This window comes from Pteropus vampyrus, unplaced genomic scaffold, assembly GCF_000151845.1.
Source record: "Pteropus vampyrus isolate Shadow unplaced genomic scaffold, Pvam_2.0 Scaffold63, whole genome shotgun sequence".
NCBI classification, from domain to species: Eukaryota; Metazoa; Chordata; class Mammalia; order Chiroptera; family Pteropodidae; genus Pteropus; species Pteropus vampyrus.
In genome coordinates, this window is record NW_011888844.1 from 2,161,471 (window position 1) to 2,178,122 (window position 16,652).

General features: G+C 33.9%; 1 protein-coding gene across 1 annotated transcript in view; it reads right to left on the bottom strand.

Moving 5' to 3' along the window:
* HDX (highly divergent homeobox) overlaps positions 1-16,652 on the bottom strand; it is a 180,034-nt gene that overhangs the window by 146,474 nt on the left and 16,908 nt on the right. Inside the window, exon 2 of the mRNA XM_011361148.1 lies at positions 4,929-5,075. Coding sequence (XP_011359450.1) covers positions 4,929-5,075 — 147 coding nt within the window. The remainder of the gene's footprint in view (positions 1-4,928; positions 5,076-16,652) is intronic.

Here is a 16,652-nt window from a genome sequence, read left to right on the forward strand (position 1 = left end):
AAGATGCAATAAATTAAAAATAACTAAAGTATAAGGCCAGAAAAAAATCAGACTTGCATTTAATATCTAGAAACTTTGATGAGAGAATTGCATTGTCACTCCTCTCCTCCTAAAAGTCCATCCAATTTATCTGTAGCAAGAACCTTAAAAATGTTTGTATCTTTTGACCTTCCACTTCTGTGAATTTATAAAAATAATCATAGATGCATACAACATTTATATGAATGATGTTCATCACATATTTATTTATACTAGTGACAAATTGGAAGCATACTAAAGGTAGGATAGTGACACTGAAAAATGCTTGTATAGTATTGTTAAACAAATATATGCATGCAATTTTCAGGTTTAGCAACTTCTGTTCCATTAATACATCATAACGTGGTTAGTTTAATATTGCTAGGTATTCAGATTATTTTTGGAAACATTCACTATTATGAACCATATTGAAATACACATCATTGTACGTGCATCTTTGTGCTATTGGTCCATTAGAATGCTATTGTAGAAAGAAAATCCCTGTGTTTTTTGATATTTTTAAAGTACCCTCTAATGTATAAGATTTCTGAATTCTCCACACCCGCACCAATCTTTTGCATTATCTTTCTGTAGCCTTTACTAGCCCAGAAGTTATAAAGATACAACACTGCAGTTTTGATTTGAATTTCTATGGTTACTATATTACTTCAACAGAATTGCTTATCTATTTCCTTTACTTATTTTTATATTGGTGTATTTGTCTTTTTAAATCGATTTATAAGAATAATTTTCTACTAAAGATAGCAACACTTTGTCACAAGTTGAAAATATTTTTCCCAGTTTGTCATTAATTTATGGTACTTATTTTCTTCTTACACTTTTCTCTATTTACCAAATTTTATATAATGAATATGTAGTACTTTCATAAATGAGAAATAAATTATTAATAAAAATAATACTAGCGATTGGCATTTAGGATCTGATTAAAAATATGTACTTTAATATAAATAATTATTTATAATAATCTTAGTATTATTATGCTGAATCATGATTCATCTTAAAATATGCAATAAGAAATATTATGTTTCATAATGTGATTAGTAAACTTTATAATTATTTCAAAATGCATACTGTATTATAAACTTCCAAAACATGTTCATATATTAAGAATTTTAAAAAAAAATCTAAGTGAAAACATTAAATGAGCTAGCTTTGCACAAACATGATGCAGGGTATATTTGGTTAACTTGTGTGATGTGGTTTTGAAGACCAAGAAAATTATCCAATTTTCAATGTTTATACTATATTTAATGTTTATACTATAAACAACATTAGTGTTTCTGTAATACTATAAATAAAAGCTATCATGTATGGAATCTCCATTATGTGTTTTTATATATATTAGCTCCTTCACTAGGTGTTATTTCTCTAATTATATAAGTGAAGAAGTTGAGGTTTAGAACTATTAAGTAGTTAGTGGATATTTGCCATAAGGATTCAAAATCGATATTACTTGACCTCAAAGCATATTCTCCTTCCACTATCGTGAGAAACTCCTGAAATGGTCATCTCTGTTGGTGATTTTACTTTTATAATTAGTATTTCTCTTCTAAAAAAAAGAAAAAATGGAAACTGAGATGGTTCCATTTTGTTTCACAGGAGTCTGTGGGAATTTTAAACTTGCTCCGATTTATTTTTACCAAACAGCAGAAGTGACAATTACAATAGGGACAAATGAATATAAATGGCACAAGAGAAAAAGACAGAGGAGAAAAACTAAAATGTTTTTAAAGTGTATACTCAAGAGAAATGTTTAAAAAGAAATGTTTTTGGATATAATTTGAATGTATGGATCAAAAAGGCGAATTTTACAAATATTCAAAATAAGTGATTGTGTTATGGCTTTTCAAGTATGAAAAGTATACATAAGAATCATGATGCATTTGTTCATAATTATTATAAAAATATATAAGCATTTCATTTAAACACTTTAAATGGGAAAGCACAGTGAATTGGTAAAATCAAGATCTACCACATCTGGAGGGCAGCTTTGTGCAATATTTCTAAGAAAAATAAACAATCTATCATGTTCTCATCACAATACGACAATACCTACCTTAACAAAAGAAGTTTAAGAGTGAACTTAGTGCATTGCAAGTTTATGGCTTACTTTTATAGTATAAATATTTACTTATATAGTTTATTAGGTATTTAAATTATATACCTATCCAAGAGTAAAATGCAGTAGAATATCATGTGCATATGAAACTCAGCTAACCTCATTTGTCCTGAGGGCAGCCAACACAGATGTCATAAGATCTATGTACTTTATAAGAAAAGGACATTCCCTGACCTTTCTTTAAACACACTTTATTTTGTTTTATACATAATTTTTACCAAATCTGGTATCCTAATCTATAAAAAATTAGAAATAACAAAATAGAAGGGGCATTGGTGATAGAGATCGCTTTTGGACATGCCTTGTTAACATCAAAACTAAGAATATTTACTAACTATTCCTCACTAAAAAGGAGAAGAAAAGAAAAAAACAAAAGAGAATCAATGAGAAATCATTAAATAGTATGGTGTTTTTTGGTAAAGGAAAAATTCACCCCATATACCTTACCACATTGTGAGCATTATTGTGTGAGCACAATACAATAATTGATTTCCATAATGAAACTAAGTCAGAAAGTAAGGGTTTAATTCTTTTCAATATTCTCTATGAAAGTCAAAAAGTATACACTTAAATATTTTCCACCTAAAATTTGAAAATAAAGACAATTCATTGCCTGAGGTTTCCAAATAACTGAATTAAATTTTCTTAAAAGTCATCCAGTCGCAGGATCCAAAATTTACCAATGTTTATACAATACAATTCTTTTCCAAACACCTCACCGGTGAGAGAGAAAAAACGGGTCAAAAAATTGATATGAAAATTTAAAGTTTGAACTAACAAAGTTATACTACATAGAAAAAATAAATAAATAAAAGGAAAGACATTTGGGTCATCAACTTTTGGTGTCCATAAAATTATCTTCAGTCTTTCTTAGAAATTCATTTTCTCCAAACATCTTTTCCCTTTTCTATACCTCTTCCTTTGTTTTCCTGTTCTGTTACCCCACTATATATATATTTTTGCATGGATACTTTAACCTTTAAATTCTATTTATATCAGGATCAAATTCTTAGTAAAATGGAATTTAAGTTCTTTTGAGGGAAAAAAAAACACAACAAACACTATATTAAAAATAATAAAGAGAGGTCTCTTTTAAGTAGAACATACAGAGCAAGCAAAATATTGGGAGCAAGGGAGGTTGTGGAATGATTAGCTTATAAACAACTCTCTTCTCCTCTGACTGGAAAAGCCACCAAAACCGTGTTGGAATTTACATTAGGAAGACTGAATTTCTGTACAATTTATACTCTCTTATAACAGAGAGAATAAATCTGTTTTGAACGATTCCTTATGATTTATATAACATTTTACTTGTAAGCATACATTCTAGGAATTTCTTTCATTCTCATTGTTTATTTTAGATTTCACAACATTTGGAGCATAAACATAGACTTTTGTACTTTAACTCTCTCAATATTCAAGTATAATTAAGTTATTAGGGGAAGATTGCAATAACAAATTGGAAATATGAAAGGTCACAGTTCACAAAGCAGCTGCCTGAGGAGGCATTTCACTTCAAAGTAATGGTAAAATAAAATGGAAAAGAAATGAAAGATGTTGCCATGGGGGAGGAGGGGAGGGGGACGAGTTTGTACTTACAAAATGAAATCTCATCAACTTGAAATATTACACATTTTATATTACTTTTTCTAAGGTAATTAAACAGTTTTATCTGAGGTTTACTAAAGGCATTTCAAATAGAGAATTTAGAGTTACTGGTAGGAGGTATTTCTAGTTCTTACACAAATCTAAATATGATGGTCGATCTCAGCCAATAAGAAACAGATATCCTGGATAACAGCCCCCACTCCAACTAGCAATATAATTCTCCTTTTGAAGGTTACTATATCATTTAGTCATATTTAATAAATAGATTTTCCAAAAAGTCTGCTTATCAAGAAATTTTTATCTTTAGGATCTTTGAAAATTCCTCCAACAGAAAAGATAAACATAAAAATAGATATCTTTCCTCTTTCTCAAATTAACCTAATGAATGACAAGGTTGAGAAAGTTGTTAATCTTTGAATCCCTAAGGTTTCATGCCAGAAGGATCTGTAGCACGTTCAGACAAATATGAAAGGACCTATGCACTCAATAAAATCAGTGACTAGTTCTGTTAAATTTATCTCTTGCCTCCTCTCTGTCACCTTCTCATTGCCTTTCACAAACAGGTAGCAGCTCTGATTTGTACAGGTGAATAACTATGGTTGTGATAAAGGAAAATTTCCTCTCTTGTGATTTCTTGTCCCTTACTTGCTAACTATTAAAATTCATGCATTGTACTTAAAAGGTGGAGATGGTATTCATAAGAAAGGCTAGATTTTACTAAAAAAGACAACAATACTAAAGTCATAAATGCCTGATGAAAAATTCAAATACAACAAGAAAATATGTTGGATACACAATAGTCCTCAGTAAATGCTTATTTTACTGACATTATTTTGTGGGATTATATCTGTATTAGTTCTGGGTTTAGAGACAGCATAATATCAAAAATTAATCTTAAAGGTACTCATTAGTTCAAAGAATTGAGATTTTTAAAGATATGTTTACAATGCAAAAGTTTTAGTGTTTTCAAAGTATTCACAGAAACAAATACATACTGAATAATTAGCTCTATTTATTTTTTAAAAATAGTATTTTTATACCAGGTAGATGAAGCTATTTATAAAGTTAGTGACTTCATACCCTGATAGTTTTTCTCATATTAAGCAATTATCACTTGTAATAAAAAACTACAAATTCAAGAGTGTAAGACCTCAATACTTACCCTGACTACACTGAAGTCCAGCTTAGTCTCCTGTGCACACTGTAATATGAGCTGAAAGCAATTTTTACTTTGATTTGTCATTCCATTTTCATAATAACGCTGTAAAATCCTTTGTTGCTCTACAGTAAATACAGAACGTAGATTCATCTAAAAATAAAAGAAGATACTCTGAAAATTGGAATAAAAATTTGGTATGTGTAGTAGTTGCACGCTTTTGTTTTTTAAACAATTTCAGTGCTTAAAAGCTGCAAGATTTCTTTAAGCCAATTAATCCCCTGTAATGGGCAATAATTTGTGTGCTAAAGAGAGACGGGTTCTCACTGAAAAATTATACATAATACAAACACACTGAATTTGCTCAGAAAAAGGACCAACTTTAAAAATGAAAAAGAAAGCCCTTATTAATGTCAGTGCATGGGGAAAAAAGGATCTTTCACTGAAATAAATATTAATGACTACTAAAGCCAGAGATGGTGGTAGCCATACGTGGTCAATTATCAACAGGGACATTCACTGTTCTTTGTCAAGCAAGACATCTGGCATATGTCTTACAGTCAGAAGCTGTGCTCTGGGACAAAAGGGTGCTTTTATTTTTCCTTATTCTGGGATAAGGGGTTCTTTTTATATATTAAAATAAAATAATTTTTAAAGTTTAAAAATAAACAAGGCTTTATAACTATAAAAATTTCTTTGCTTTAGGCAATATAAGCAAAATAAATTTTAATAACTGTAGTATATAAATCAAAATTCAATCGCATGTACATTTTACTAAAAAGAAACCATATAAAAACTATTACACTTTTTATTTAAATTGACACCATCATAATTAGATAAGAGAAATTTTAAAAATATACTTTATCCTTCCCATCAATAAGCAAGGTGTTTAATATTAAGGGAAAACAACTCTGTGACTCTCATAAATAAAAGACAGTCAAACTCTTTTTAAAAAGATAAATTCTATTCTTCTTTTATGTACAAACTGATATTAATCTTTAAAATACAAATATTAAAAAAAAGCTTTCGAACAACAACGACAAAAAGATAAATTCTAGTAGCACAATTTATAAAAAAAAGAACACTTGTAATAAAATTAAGGCAATTTCAGGTTCTTGTTAAAAGCTGTTAAACTGAAATTGTTATTGCTAAAATTTGACAGACAGAAAGAAAACCCTTCCCAAGGAAAGATCTCTTCAAAATTAGGAAAACGGCAACAACAAAAAACACCATAAGCCAAACCAAATAGAAATTATTCTAGTATACTGGGTATGGAAACAATCAAGTACATGGAAATAAAAAATAATTACCCTTTCTCTGAATATTTTAAACAAAAAAGCAGTCTCATAAAGAAATTAAAGACAGTCATATAGCCATCCATTAAAATTTGTACATCTGACTTTCTTTCTTGTCCACACAAATACCTTCCTAACTGATGTTAGGAGATTCTATTAAAGACAACATGGATGGCCCTCAGGATAATCATGCTAAGCGAAATAATCCAGACAGAAAACGTTGAAAATCACATGATATCACTTATATGTGGGATATAAACCTAAAAGCAGCAAATAAATAGGACAAACAAACACAGACTCATGGACATGTGCTATAGACTAGTGGTTACCAGAGGGTAGGGGGTGGGGGGGAGGGGGTAGGTAGATGGAGTAAAGGGAGTCAAATATGTGGTGACAGAAAAAAATATAACTGTGGGAAGTGAACACACAGTGTAAATATATATATGCCTTACTGTTAAAGAGTACAGCTGAAACTTATTGGATTTCGTTAACCAATGTTGCCATGAAAAAATAAAATAGAAATAAAGGAAGGAAGGAAGGAAGGAAGGAAGGAAGGAAGGAAGGAAGGAAGGAAGGAAGGAAGGAAGGAAGGAAGGAAGGAAGGAAGGAAGGAAGGAAGGAAGGAAGGAAGGAAGGAAGGAAAGAAAGAAAGAAAGAAAGAAAGAAATCGGATATGGGAGAGGGCAGCAGAAAGATGAGAGTATAGTTTCTCCCCAGAACATTCAGAAACAAATAACTCCACTAACTTTCTAAACGGAATCTCATTCAAATACACCAATGTAGATATATGAATCTCTTATCTGCAATCTGACTGAATTTTCAAGGATGTTCGGGACAGAGGACAATATCCATCAAAGCAATATTTACTACCATGGCTGCTAGCTTTCAGAGAAATTTAGGGTTTCGTTTGCATAAGAGTTCAGCTACAGTCACAAGAGGAGCCAGAAGATGAAGATTATCTGGTGTGGTTTAGAAGCAAGGTACTTTGGAATGAGTTCTGAGGAGACGAGTAAACTTAAATTCATTAATGCATAATCAGTATAATGGTCTGATCCTTCTCTGCAGGGCTGTAACTAATACAGAAAGCCCAGAGTACAAGATATGGGTGATCCCCAGGTGTGAACATACCTGCCTTAATAATATAAGAATGTTTTCCTATTGGTTGGCTACAAGTGTTATACTTAACCATGTATGATATAAACCTTAAAAAGCACAGCACGTTCTTCTCCATTGATACCAATAGCCAAATACAGCTGAAGAGTACTAAACAGATTTCTGGAGTCAACAACTCTAAAAATAGACAATACCGTGCCTTTATATTTTTTCTCTTAAATTCAGTAGCAACAGCAAGAAGGCAACTTTGTTCAAGAGATCTACTATTTTTCTTTCAAATTATACAAAGTTCTTTACCACAACAACTAGATAAAGTAAGATCATTTGTCATTATCTCCACCCACCATAGTTATCTTGGTCTATTAAGTGGCAATATGTTGAATGACTACACAGCCAAGGTTTTTCACCATTTGCACACAAATCATGAAAAGAGTTGTAATAATCTTCATTTTAAAAGTTGGGTTCTTATGTATGTGGAAGATAAAATGACAGTCCACTAGTTCTATGGAAATTGAAGTTTGTTGGGTTGGAGTAGAGAGAGTAACTGAATTAAGGGATTAAGTGCTGAAATAACAAGTGATTTGGCTTTACTCCAAGACATCCTAGATAAATACTCTTTACATTGTACCACCCATTCAGCACATGCCAACCATAGGAATAAGACAATCTATGTCCCACTCTCAACTCTTGTGAATTGTTGGGTAAATCACTTAATTTCTATGGGCATCCATTTTCTAGTCTGTAAAATATTGGGTTACATGACTTGTTTTACCTTCCAGTCTGAGTTGTTACAAATAATTTAGGATATGTGAAGTTATTTTTTCTTAAATTGTAAAGCATGTTACAGTTGTAACATACATATATACATATATATAATTTTATTTAATTATTAATTTCAAGTATACAGTACATTGGTTAGACATTTATATAATTTATAAAACTAAGCGCTCTTGTTTATCATACTCAGGTTTAAGATTTCTCAGGTTGCTGCTCTCAGCTTTAGGATTTGGTGTTTTAATGATGACCTTGAGCCATGGAGAAGAAATTAAATTATGCTCAGCATATTATATTCAAACAAGAAGAATAATGAGTAAAATACTTTGTATTTATTGCTTCAGACGTAATTGAAAAATAGTTTCTCAGAATGATTGCTTCCTTAGAAGTTCTAGAGGGCTAAGGTTATATTTTCACATGGAAATATTTCAGATAAATTTCTAACATTGTTTTTATATATTTGACGTCATACTTAAAATCAACTCTAATAATGCTCTAGTAATATTTAACTGGTTAAACCATTTGGAAAGTACCAAAATTTTACTCATAAGTACTCATTCTTGAAACATCTGATTTTAAAATTGGAACGAGTCCATAAAATCATCACCAATTCAAATATAATACATTATTTCCAATATTAAAAATTTGAAGTTTGTGTAAGCCATTTATTTTTATTTTATTTTATTTCATTTTATTTATTGGGGTTACAGTGGTTAATAAAATTATATATAAGTTTCAAGTGTACAATTCGATAATACATCACCTATGTATCGCATTCTGTGTTTACAAAGAGTTAAGCCTAGGTTAATATAACACCTTGAATATCTTTAGCATGGTCAATATGTCTATTAACACTATCTTTTTTATCCATTGTTATTATTCATTTTTAAATTTACATACCATAAAAATCACCTTTTGGTGAACAGTTTTATGTGTTAAGGCAAACATATATTGTAGTCAGGAATCACCACAATCAAGATACAGAACAATTCTATCACTCCAAAAAATTACTTTATGTTACTTCCTTATAATCAATCCTTCCAGCCACCTCAGCCTCTGGCAACCACTAATCTGTTCCTATAATTTTGACTTTTATAGAATGCCATATCGATGAAATCATACATATGTATTCTCCTAAGACTAGCTTCTTTTATTTAACATAATGCATTTGAGATTCATCTATGTTGTCTGTATCAGTAGTTTCCTCCTTTTTATTCAGAGTAGTATTCCACTGAATGAATTCACCATGGTTTATCCATTCATTCATTCATTAAAGGACATTTGGGATGTTTCAAGTTCTGGCCTATTATTAATAAAGCTGTTAAAAAATTTGTGTGCAAGTTCTTCTCTGCAAAGAAGTTTTCATTTCTCTTGAATAAATAACTAGGAGTGAGATTGCTGGGTCATATGGTAAGTGTACACGTAACTATAAAAAATTGCTTGACTGTTTTCAAAATAGTTTGCTTTCAAAAGAATGAATTTCTTTTCTCATTAATATTCTTTGAAGATTTTAGTTCTTTCATGTCCTCACGAGCATTTGTCAGATTAAAAAAAAAAGTTTGGCATTCTAATACGTTTATAATTGTATATTATTATTGTGGTTTTAATTTGTATTTCTCTAGTGACTAATGATGTTGAGCATCTTTTAATATGCTTATTTGCCATACATATATCTTCTTTGTAGAAGTGTTCAAATATTTTGCAGAATTTTAAATTGGATTGTTTATGAATTATAGAGATTTTATGGTTCATTACATATTCTGGATACAAGCCTTTTATCAGAAATATGATTTGCATGTATTTTCTCCCTGTTCGTGGCTTATCTTTTTATTTTACTAACAGTGTATTTCACAAAGAAGTTTTTAATTTTGATAAGTCCAATTTATCAGTTTTTTATGGATTGTGCTTTTAGTGCCGTATCTAAGAAATATTTGTCTAGCACATGGTCACAGAAATTTTTCTTTTGTTCTCCTCTAGTAGTTTTATAGTTTTGAATTTAACATTTAGGTTTATGATCCATTTTCCACTTATATCGTTGAGAAAAGATTACATAGAATTGTTGTTTTTCATTAAATCTTTGTTAGAAATCACAATGAAGCCATCTGAGCATGGGATTTTCTTTGTTGGAAAGTTTTAAACTACAAATTACATTAGAATATATATTTCTTCTTGAGAGAGCTTTAGTAGTTTGTGTCTTTCAAAGAGTTGGTTCATTTTATCTAAGTAGCTGAATTTAAAGGAGTAAAGTTTATTATGTTATTTACTTATTATTCTTTTAATGTGTCTATGGTCTGTTGTTTCTTCCCTTTTATTTGTCTTTGTCAGTTGGACATGAGGCTTATCACTTTTATTGATCTGAAATAACTAGCTTTAGGTTTTATTGAGTTTGGTCTTTTGTTTTTCTGTAATCATTTCCATTGATTTCTGTTCTTCTTTTAGTATTCCTTTCATTGTGCTTTACTTGGATTAAATTTTCTATTCTTTTTCTAGTTTCTTAAGACAGAAACTTAGATTGTTGACCTTTGATCTTCTTTTCTAAATAGAAGCAATTAATGCTATAGATATATTTCTAAGTATGGCTTTGGCTACATTCTATACATTTTGATAGGCTGCAATTTTTAACTGCCTTATTGAGATATAATTGATTTACAAAGAGCTGCACATAATGTGTACAATTTGATGAGTTTGGTGTTCTGCAAGAAACAATGATACCATGACCATAATTAATATAATCAACATATCCAACATTTCCCAGAGTTTCCTTGTGTCCGTTGTTTGTTTATTTTATGGTAAGAATACTTGACATGAGAGCTATCTTGTTAACAAAGTTTGAAGTATATAATACTGTATTGTTAACTGTAGGTACTATGTTGTACAGCAGAATCTCTCGAACTTATTCATATAATATAACTGAAATTATATACCCATTGAATAATAACTCCCCATTTCTCTCACTCTCTATCCCCTGGCAACCACTATTGCATTCTCTGATTCTGTGAGTTTGACTAATTTACATCCTTCATTTAAGTTGAATCATGCAGTATTTGCCCTGTGACTTGCTTGCTTCACTTAGAATAATGCCCTCCAGATTCATCCATGTTGTTGCAAATAGCAGAATTTCCTTTGTTTTTAAGGCTGAATATTTCATTGTATGTATACACTACATCTTTTTTTTATTCATCTATTGATGGACACATGGTTTCTATATCATAGCTATTGTGAATAGTGCTGCAAATAAACATGGAAGTTCAGATATTTCTTTAAGTTCCTGATTTCAGTACTTTTGGATATATACCCAAAAATGGTATTGCAGAATCATATAGTAATATTGTTTTCCATAGCTGCTGAGCATTTTACATTCCTACCAACAATATATAGGTGTTCCAATTTCTCCACACCCTTGATACTACTTGTTATGTTCTGGCTTTTTAATAATAGCCATCCCAACAGGTATGAATATCATATACCAAAAAATCAACTCAAAATAAATTAGAGACTTAAACATCAGACCTGAAACTGTAAAAATTCTAGGAGAAAGCACAGGGAAAGAGGTTCTGAACATTGGTCTTGGCAATGATTTCTTGGACATGTCACCAAAAGTACAGGCAACAAAAGCACAAATAGACAAGCGAGACTACATCAAACTAAAAATCTTCTGCACATCAAAGGAAACAATCAACACAATTAAAATGTAACCAACCTATGGAATAGGAGAAAATATTTGAAACCATATATCTGAAAGGGGTTAATTATTGCAACTCAATAGCATTTAAAAAAAAAAAAAGGTCAAGATGGTGGAGTAGGCAAATGCTGTGTTTGCCTCCTCTCACACACGATCTCATCAAAATTACAACTAAACTACAGAACAACCATCACTGGGAGTCTCCTGAAGTCTGGCTGAACAGAGTCTTCTAACTAGAGGAAAACATAAGAGACCACTTCAAGACCACTTCAAGTAAGAGGGGCAAAGAAGCAAAATGGGCTGGTCCTACATCCGACGGTGATGGTTGAGAATAGGGAGGGATATCTTGGCTGCAGAGGTCCCCCAAGAGGAGCAAGGGGTCTTGGCCCCACATCGGGCTCCCAAACCCAGAGTTCCAGTGCCAGGAAGAAAAGTTCCCATAACTTCTGGCTCTGAAAACCAGCAGAGATTGTGGCTGAGTGAGTCAGAAGGCTGCAGGAGTCACAATGGTTCCTCACAAAGGGCCCACGCACAGTAACCTCCTCACTGATGGACTCGCATGCTCTAAGCTTCAGCGCTGGGGCAGCAGCTTTAAAGGAGCCAGAGTCATACTGAATTGTCTGGCTTCAGGGCAAGCGTGGGAGAAGCAGCTTTCTCCCAGACAGAATGTTGGCAGAATCCATTGTTCTTTTGTTGAGCCCTCCCTCGGCCCCATGTATAGACACAGACAGCCACTGTATCTGAATTCCATCAACATGGCTAACACAGGTTGTCTCACCCAGGTGATTGCCTGATACCTCACCCCTCCCAATTTGCAGGTCCACCCAAGCCGTCTTCAGTGGTTTTTCCATATGAATGCCTGTCTTAGCTCATGCTGCCAACTTTCTTAAAATCTCCCAAAGGTTCACAAAACCTAAATAAGTAGCATCTGACTTCGGCTCACCCCATATCTCTTGCTGAGCAGCCTCAAGCTCAGCACTAGTGCAGCCAGCCTTGGTTTATAGCCTGGCTTCTTGAGGCACGTCCGAGCCCAGTGTGTGTGGTGGCCATCTGCGGGTTGCTTGGTGGTTCATGCCAAGAGGCCCCAGGCAGGGCACAGGCTGTGGCTGAACTTGGCCTGTGACAAGGCCCTTTCCAGAAGGTCCTGGATGCATGCCTAGTGGCCAGGTTCGGTCTGAACCAGAGCACAATCTGGGGTCACATCTGAGGATGACACACCCAAAAGGCAGACTGCACAGCTACCAGAGCCCTGCTAAAGGTGAGTCAGCTCTTGTACAACATCTCCTCTACTGTAGTCACAGCCAGTCATAACAACCAATCAGCCCAAGGGTCAACCCCTCCCACTAATGTGCCAAAAGCAACCAAGGCTCAACTACAACAAGAGGGTACACACGACCCTTACAAGGGACATACGTGGAGAACCCAGCTCAGGTGACCGTGGACTGTACCACTAGGCCCCACAGGGTACCTACTACATAAGGCCACTCTATGAAGATCAGGAGACATAGCCCTGTCAACCTGTTAGAACTGATCAATAAATTCAGTATTAAGTAGCACGATACAAAATTAATATTCAGAAGACAGTGGCATTTTTATACACCAATGACGAACTTTCAGAAAGAGAAATTAAGAAAACAATCCCATTTACAACTACATCGAAAACAATAAAATACCTAGGAGTCAAATTAACCTAGGAGGTAAAAACAACAACAACAACAACAACAACAACAACAACAAAAACAAAATAAACAAGCAAACCAAAAAAACCCCCTGTTCTCAGAAAACTATGTCATTGAAAAAAGAAGTTGAAGAAGATTCAAATAAATGGAAGCATATACGGTGCTCATGGGTAGGAAGAATCAATATCATTAAAATGGCCATACTATACCCAAAGCAATCTATAGATTCACTGCAATCCCTATAAAAATACCAATGGTATTTCTCAGACAGCTAGAACAAATAATCCTAAAATTTATATGGAACCATAAAAGACTCTGAATAGCCATGGTAGTCTGGAGAAAGAACAAAGTAGGAGGTATCACACTACCTTATACCAAACTGTACTACAAGAGTACAGTAATTAAAACAGCATGGCACTGGCATAAAAACAGACACATTGATCAATAAAAAAGAATAGCAAGCCCAGAAGTAAATTCACACCAATACACTGACTTAATATGACAAAGGAGGCAAGAATATACAGTGAAGGTAAAGACAGTATCTTCAATAAATGGTGCTGGGAAAATAGGACAGAAACATGCAAAAAAAAAAAAGAAAGAAAAAAAGAAACTAGACCACTTACACCATTTACAAGAAGAAACTCAAAATGGATTAAAGACTTACAAGTAAGACCTGAAACCATAAATTTTCTAGAACAAATCATAGGCAGTAAACTCTCTGACATTGCTTCTAGTAATTTCTTTGTGGTTACATATTGTTGGACAAGGAAAACAAAAGAAAAAATAAACAAATGGGACTACATCAAACTAAAAGTTTTTCACAGCAAAGGAAACCAATAAAACAAAAAGATAACTGACTGAATGGGAGATGATGCTCGCTTATGATACATCTGGGATATCATCTCACACCTGTCAGAATGGCTATCATCAATAAGTCAAAAAGAAACAAGTGTTGGCAAGGATGTGGAGAAAAAGGAACTCTCATACACTGTTGGTGAGATTGCAAATTGGTACAGCCACTATGGAAAACAATCTGGAGGTTTCTCAAAAAATGAAAAATGGCTATACCTTTTGACCCAGCAATTGCACTTCTGGGTATTAATCCAAAGAAAACCAAAGCAGTAATTCGTAAAGATCTATACACCCCTGAGGAGAGGGAAAAAAAAATGGCGTAGACGATAGGGACTCTGTTCATCTTTCTTGTGGCCAAATCAAAGTTGTGAGGGAAACAAGGAGCAAGCAGCAAGGAAAATCACCTGGGATCTTGATGAATGAAACCTACAACTAAGGAGAGAAATCAGAAATCACCCTGCAACAGGATGAGGTAGGACGGGGCGAGGACATGAAGCTGCTCAGTCCTGAGCAGTTGAATGGGACAGAGGCCATAGCAGTGGCAGTTGCAGATGCCTCTTAAAGAGACCAGATGTCTCTTAAAGAGACCGTGTCCACAAGCACACTTTTGCGGTTACGAACCTGCTCGCTCAGAGCACCAGCACCAGGTTGGCTGTGCAGGGGGCACCAGGAACTTACGGAAAGACACGGAGTTGTTGGAGTGAGGGCCAGAGGCAAGACTCGCTCTGTACGGAAATGCCGGCGGTATTCATTGTTCCTCTGTTGAGCCCTCCCACCTCCCAGTGTGCGGACTCAGCGCCATAGCTGAGACATCACCAAACTGGATAACAAAGGTCGCTCCTGAATCCTGAAACTCCGCCTCCTTCAGCTCACTGCCGCACACAAGCCACATCCAAGTGTGTCCTTGCCGAGTCAGGTTCCCCTTGCTGAACACTGCCTAGAATCACACTAGTGGCAGCTGACTGTGGTTTCTGGCGTGGCTTCTTGAGGCAACTATAAGCACAGCATCTGTGAATTGCTTGTTGAATCTTATCAGGTGGCCCCACAGGGGCACAGGCTGGGGCTAAAACTGTCCTACAGCTGAACCCCTCTCAGGACTGTGCCTCTGGATACATACCTCACAAAGCCACACTAATAAGACTGGGATATTTAAGAACTTTGCTGAGTAAATAGAAAGAACAGAAAGACAGTCAAAATGGGAAGACAAAGAAGCAGAAACCATATGAGAGAACATAACAGAGATCCGGGAATAATGGAGTCAAATAAGAAAACAGATGCAGAGTTCAAAATGCTAGTTATAAAGATGCTCAATGAACTTAGGGGAAAGGTAGATGAACCAGTGAGAACTTTAACAAAGAGATAAAAAAAAAACAAAACAAAACATAAAAATGGAAATGGAAATGATAAAAGGGAACCAGTTAGAAATGAAGAACACATTATTTGAGATGAAAAGTATATTAAATAGAATAAACAGAATGAATAAAGAAGAGGATCAAATGACCTATATAGAGGATGAGGAAACCAAGGACACTCAATCAGAACAGCAAGAAAAAAGCCGAGACTATAATAATAATTTAAGGAGTCTATGGAACACAATTAAATGCAAAAATATCCATGTCATAAGGGTACCAGAAGGAAAAGAAGATGTTGAAGAGCTATTTGAAGAAATAATGATGGAAAACTTCCCTCACCTGGTGAAGGAAATAGACATAAAACCCCAAGAACCTCAGAGAGTCCCAAAAACTAGGAACCCAAAGAGGACCACACCAAGACACAGCATCATTAAAATGCTAAAGGTTAAATACACAGAAAGAATCTTAAAAAGCAGCAAGAAAAAAAACAGTTAGTTACCTACAAGGGAGCACCCATAAGACTGGCAGCTGATTTCTCAAAAGTAACTATGCAGGACATAAGAGCTTGGCACAAAATATTCGACGTGATGAACACCCAGGATCTACAACCAAGAATACTTTATCCAGCAAGGCTATCATTTAGAGTTTAAGTACAGATAAAGGGCTTCCCAGACAAAAATAAGCTAAAGGAATTTATCATCACCAAGCCAGTATTACAGGAAATATTGGACGGACTTCTTTAAGAAGAAAAAACATGTATCAAAAACAGGAATAAAGAATGGTAACAACTACATTCCTATCAACAAGTACCTCAAAATTAAATTAAGTACTCCAAGCAAAAGACAGAGTGGCTGGATGGATAAGAAAACAAGATCCCTACATATGCTGTCTCCAAGAGATTCACTTTAGTTTAAAGGACACACGCAGACTAAAAGAAAGGAATTGGAAAAAGATATTGCCTTGATGGACCTACAGAGTATTAT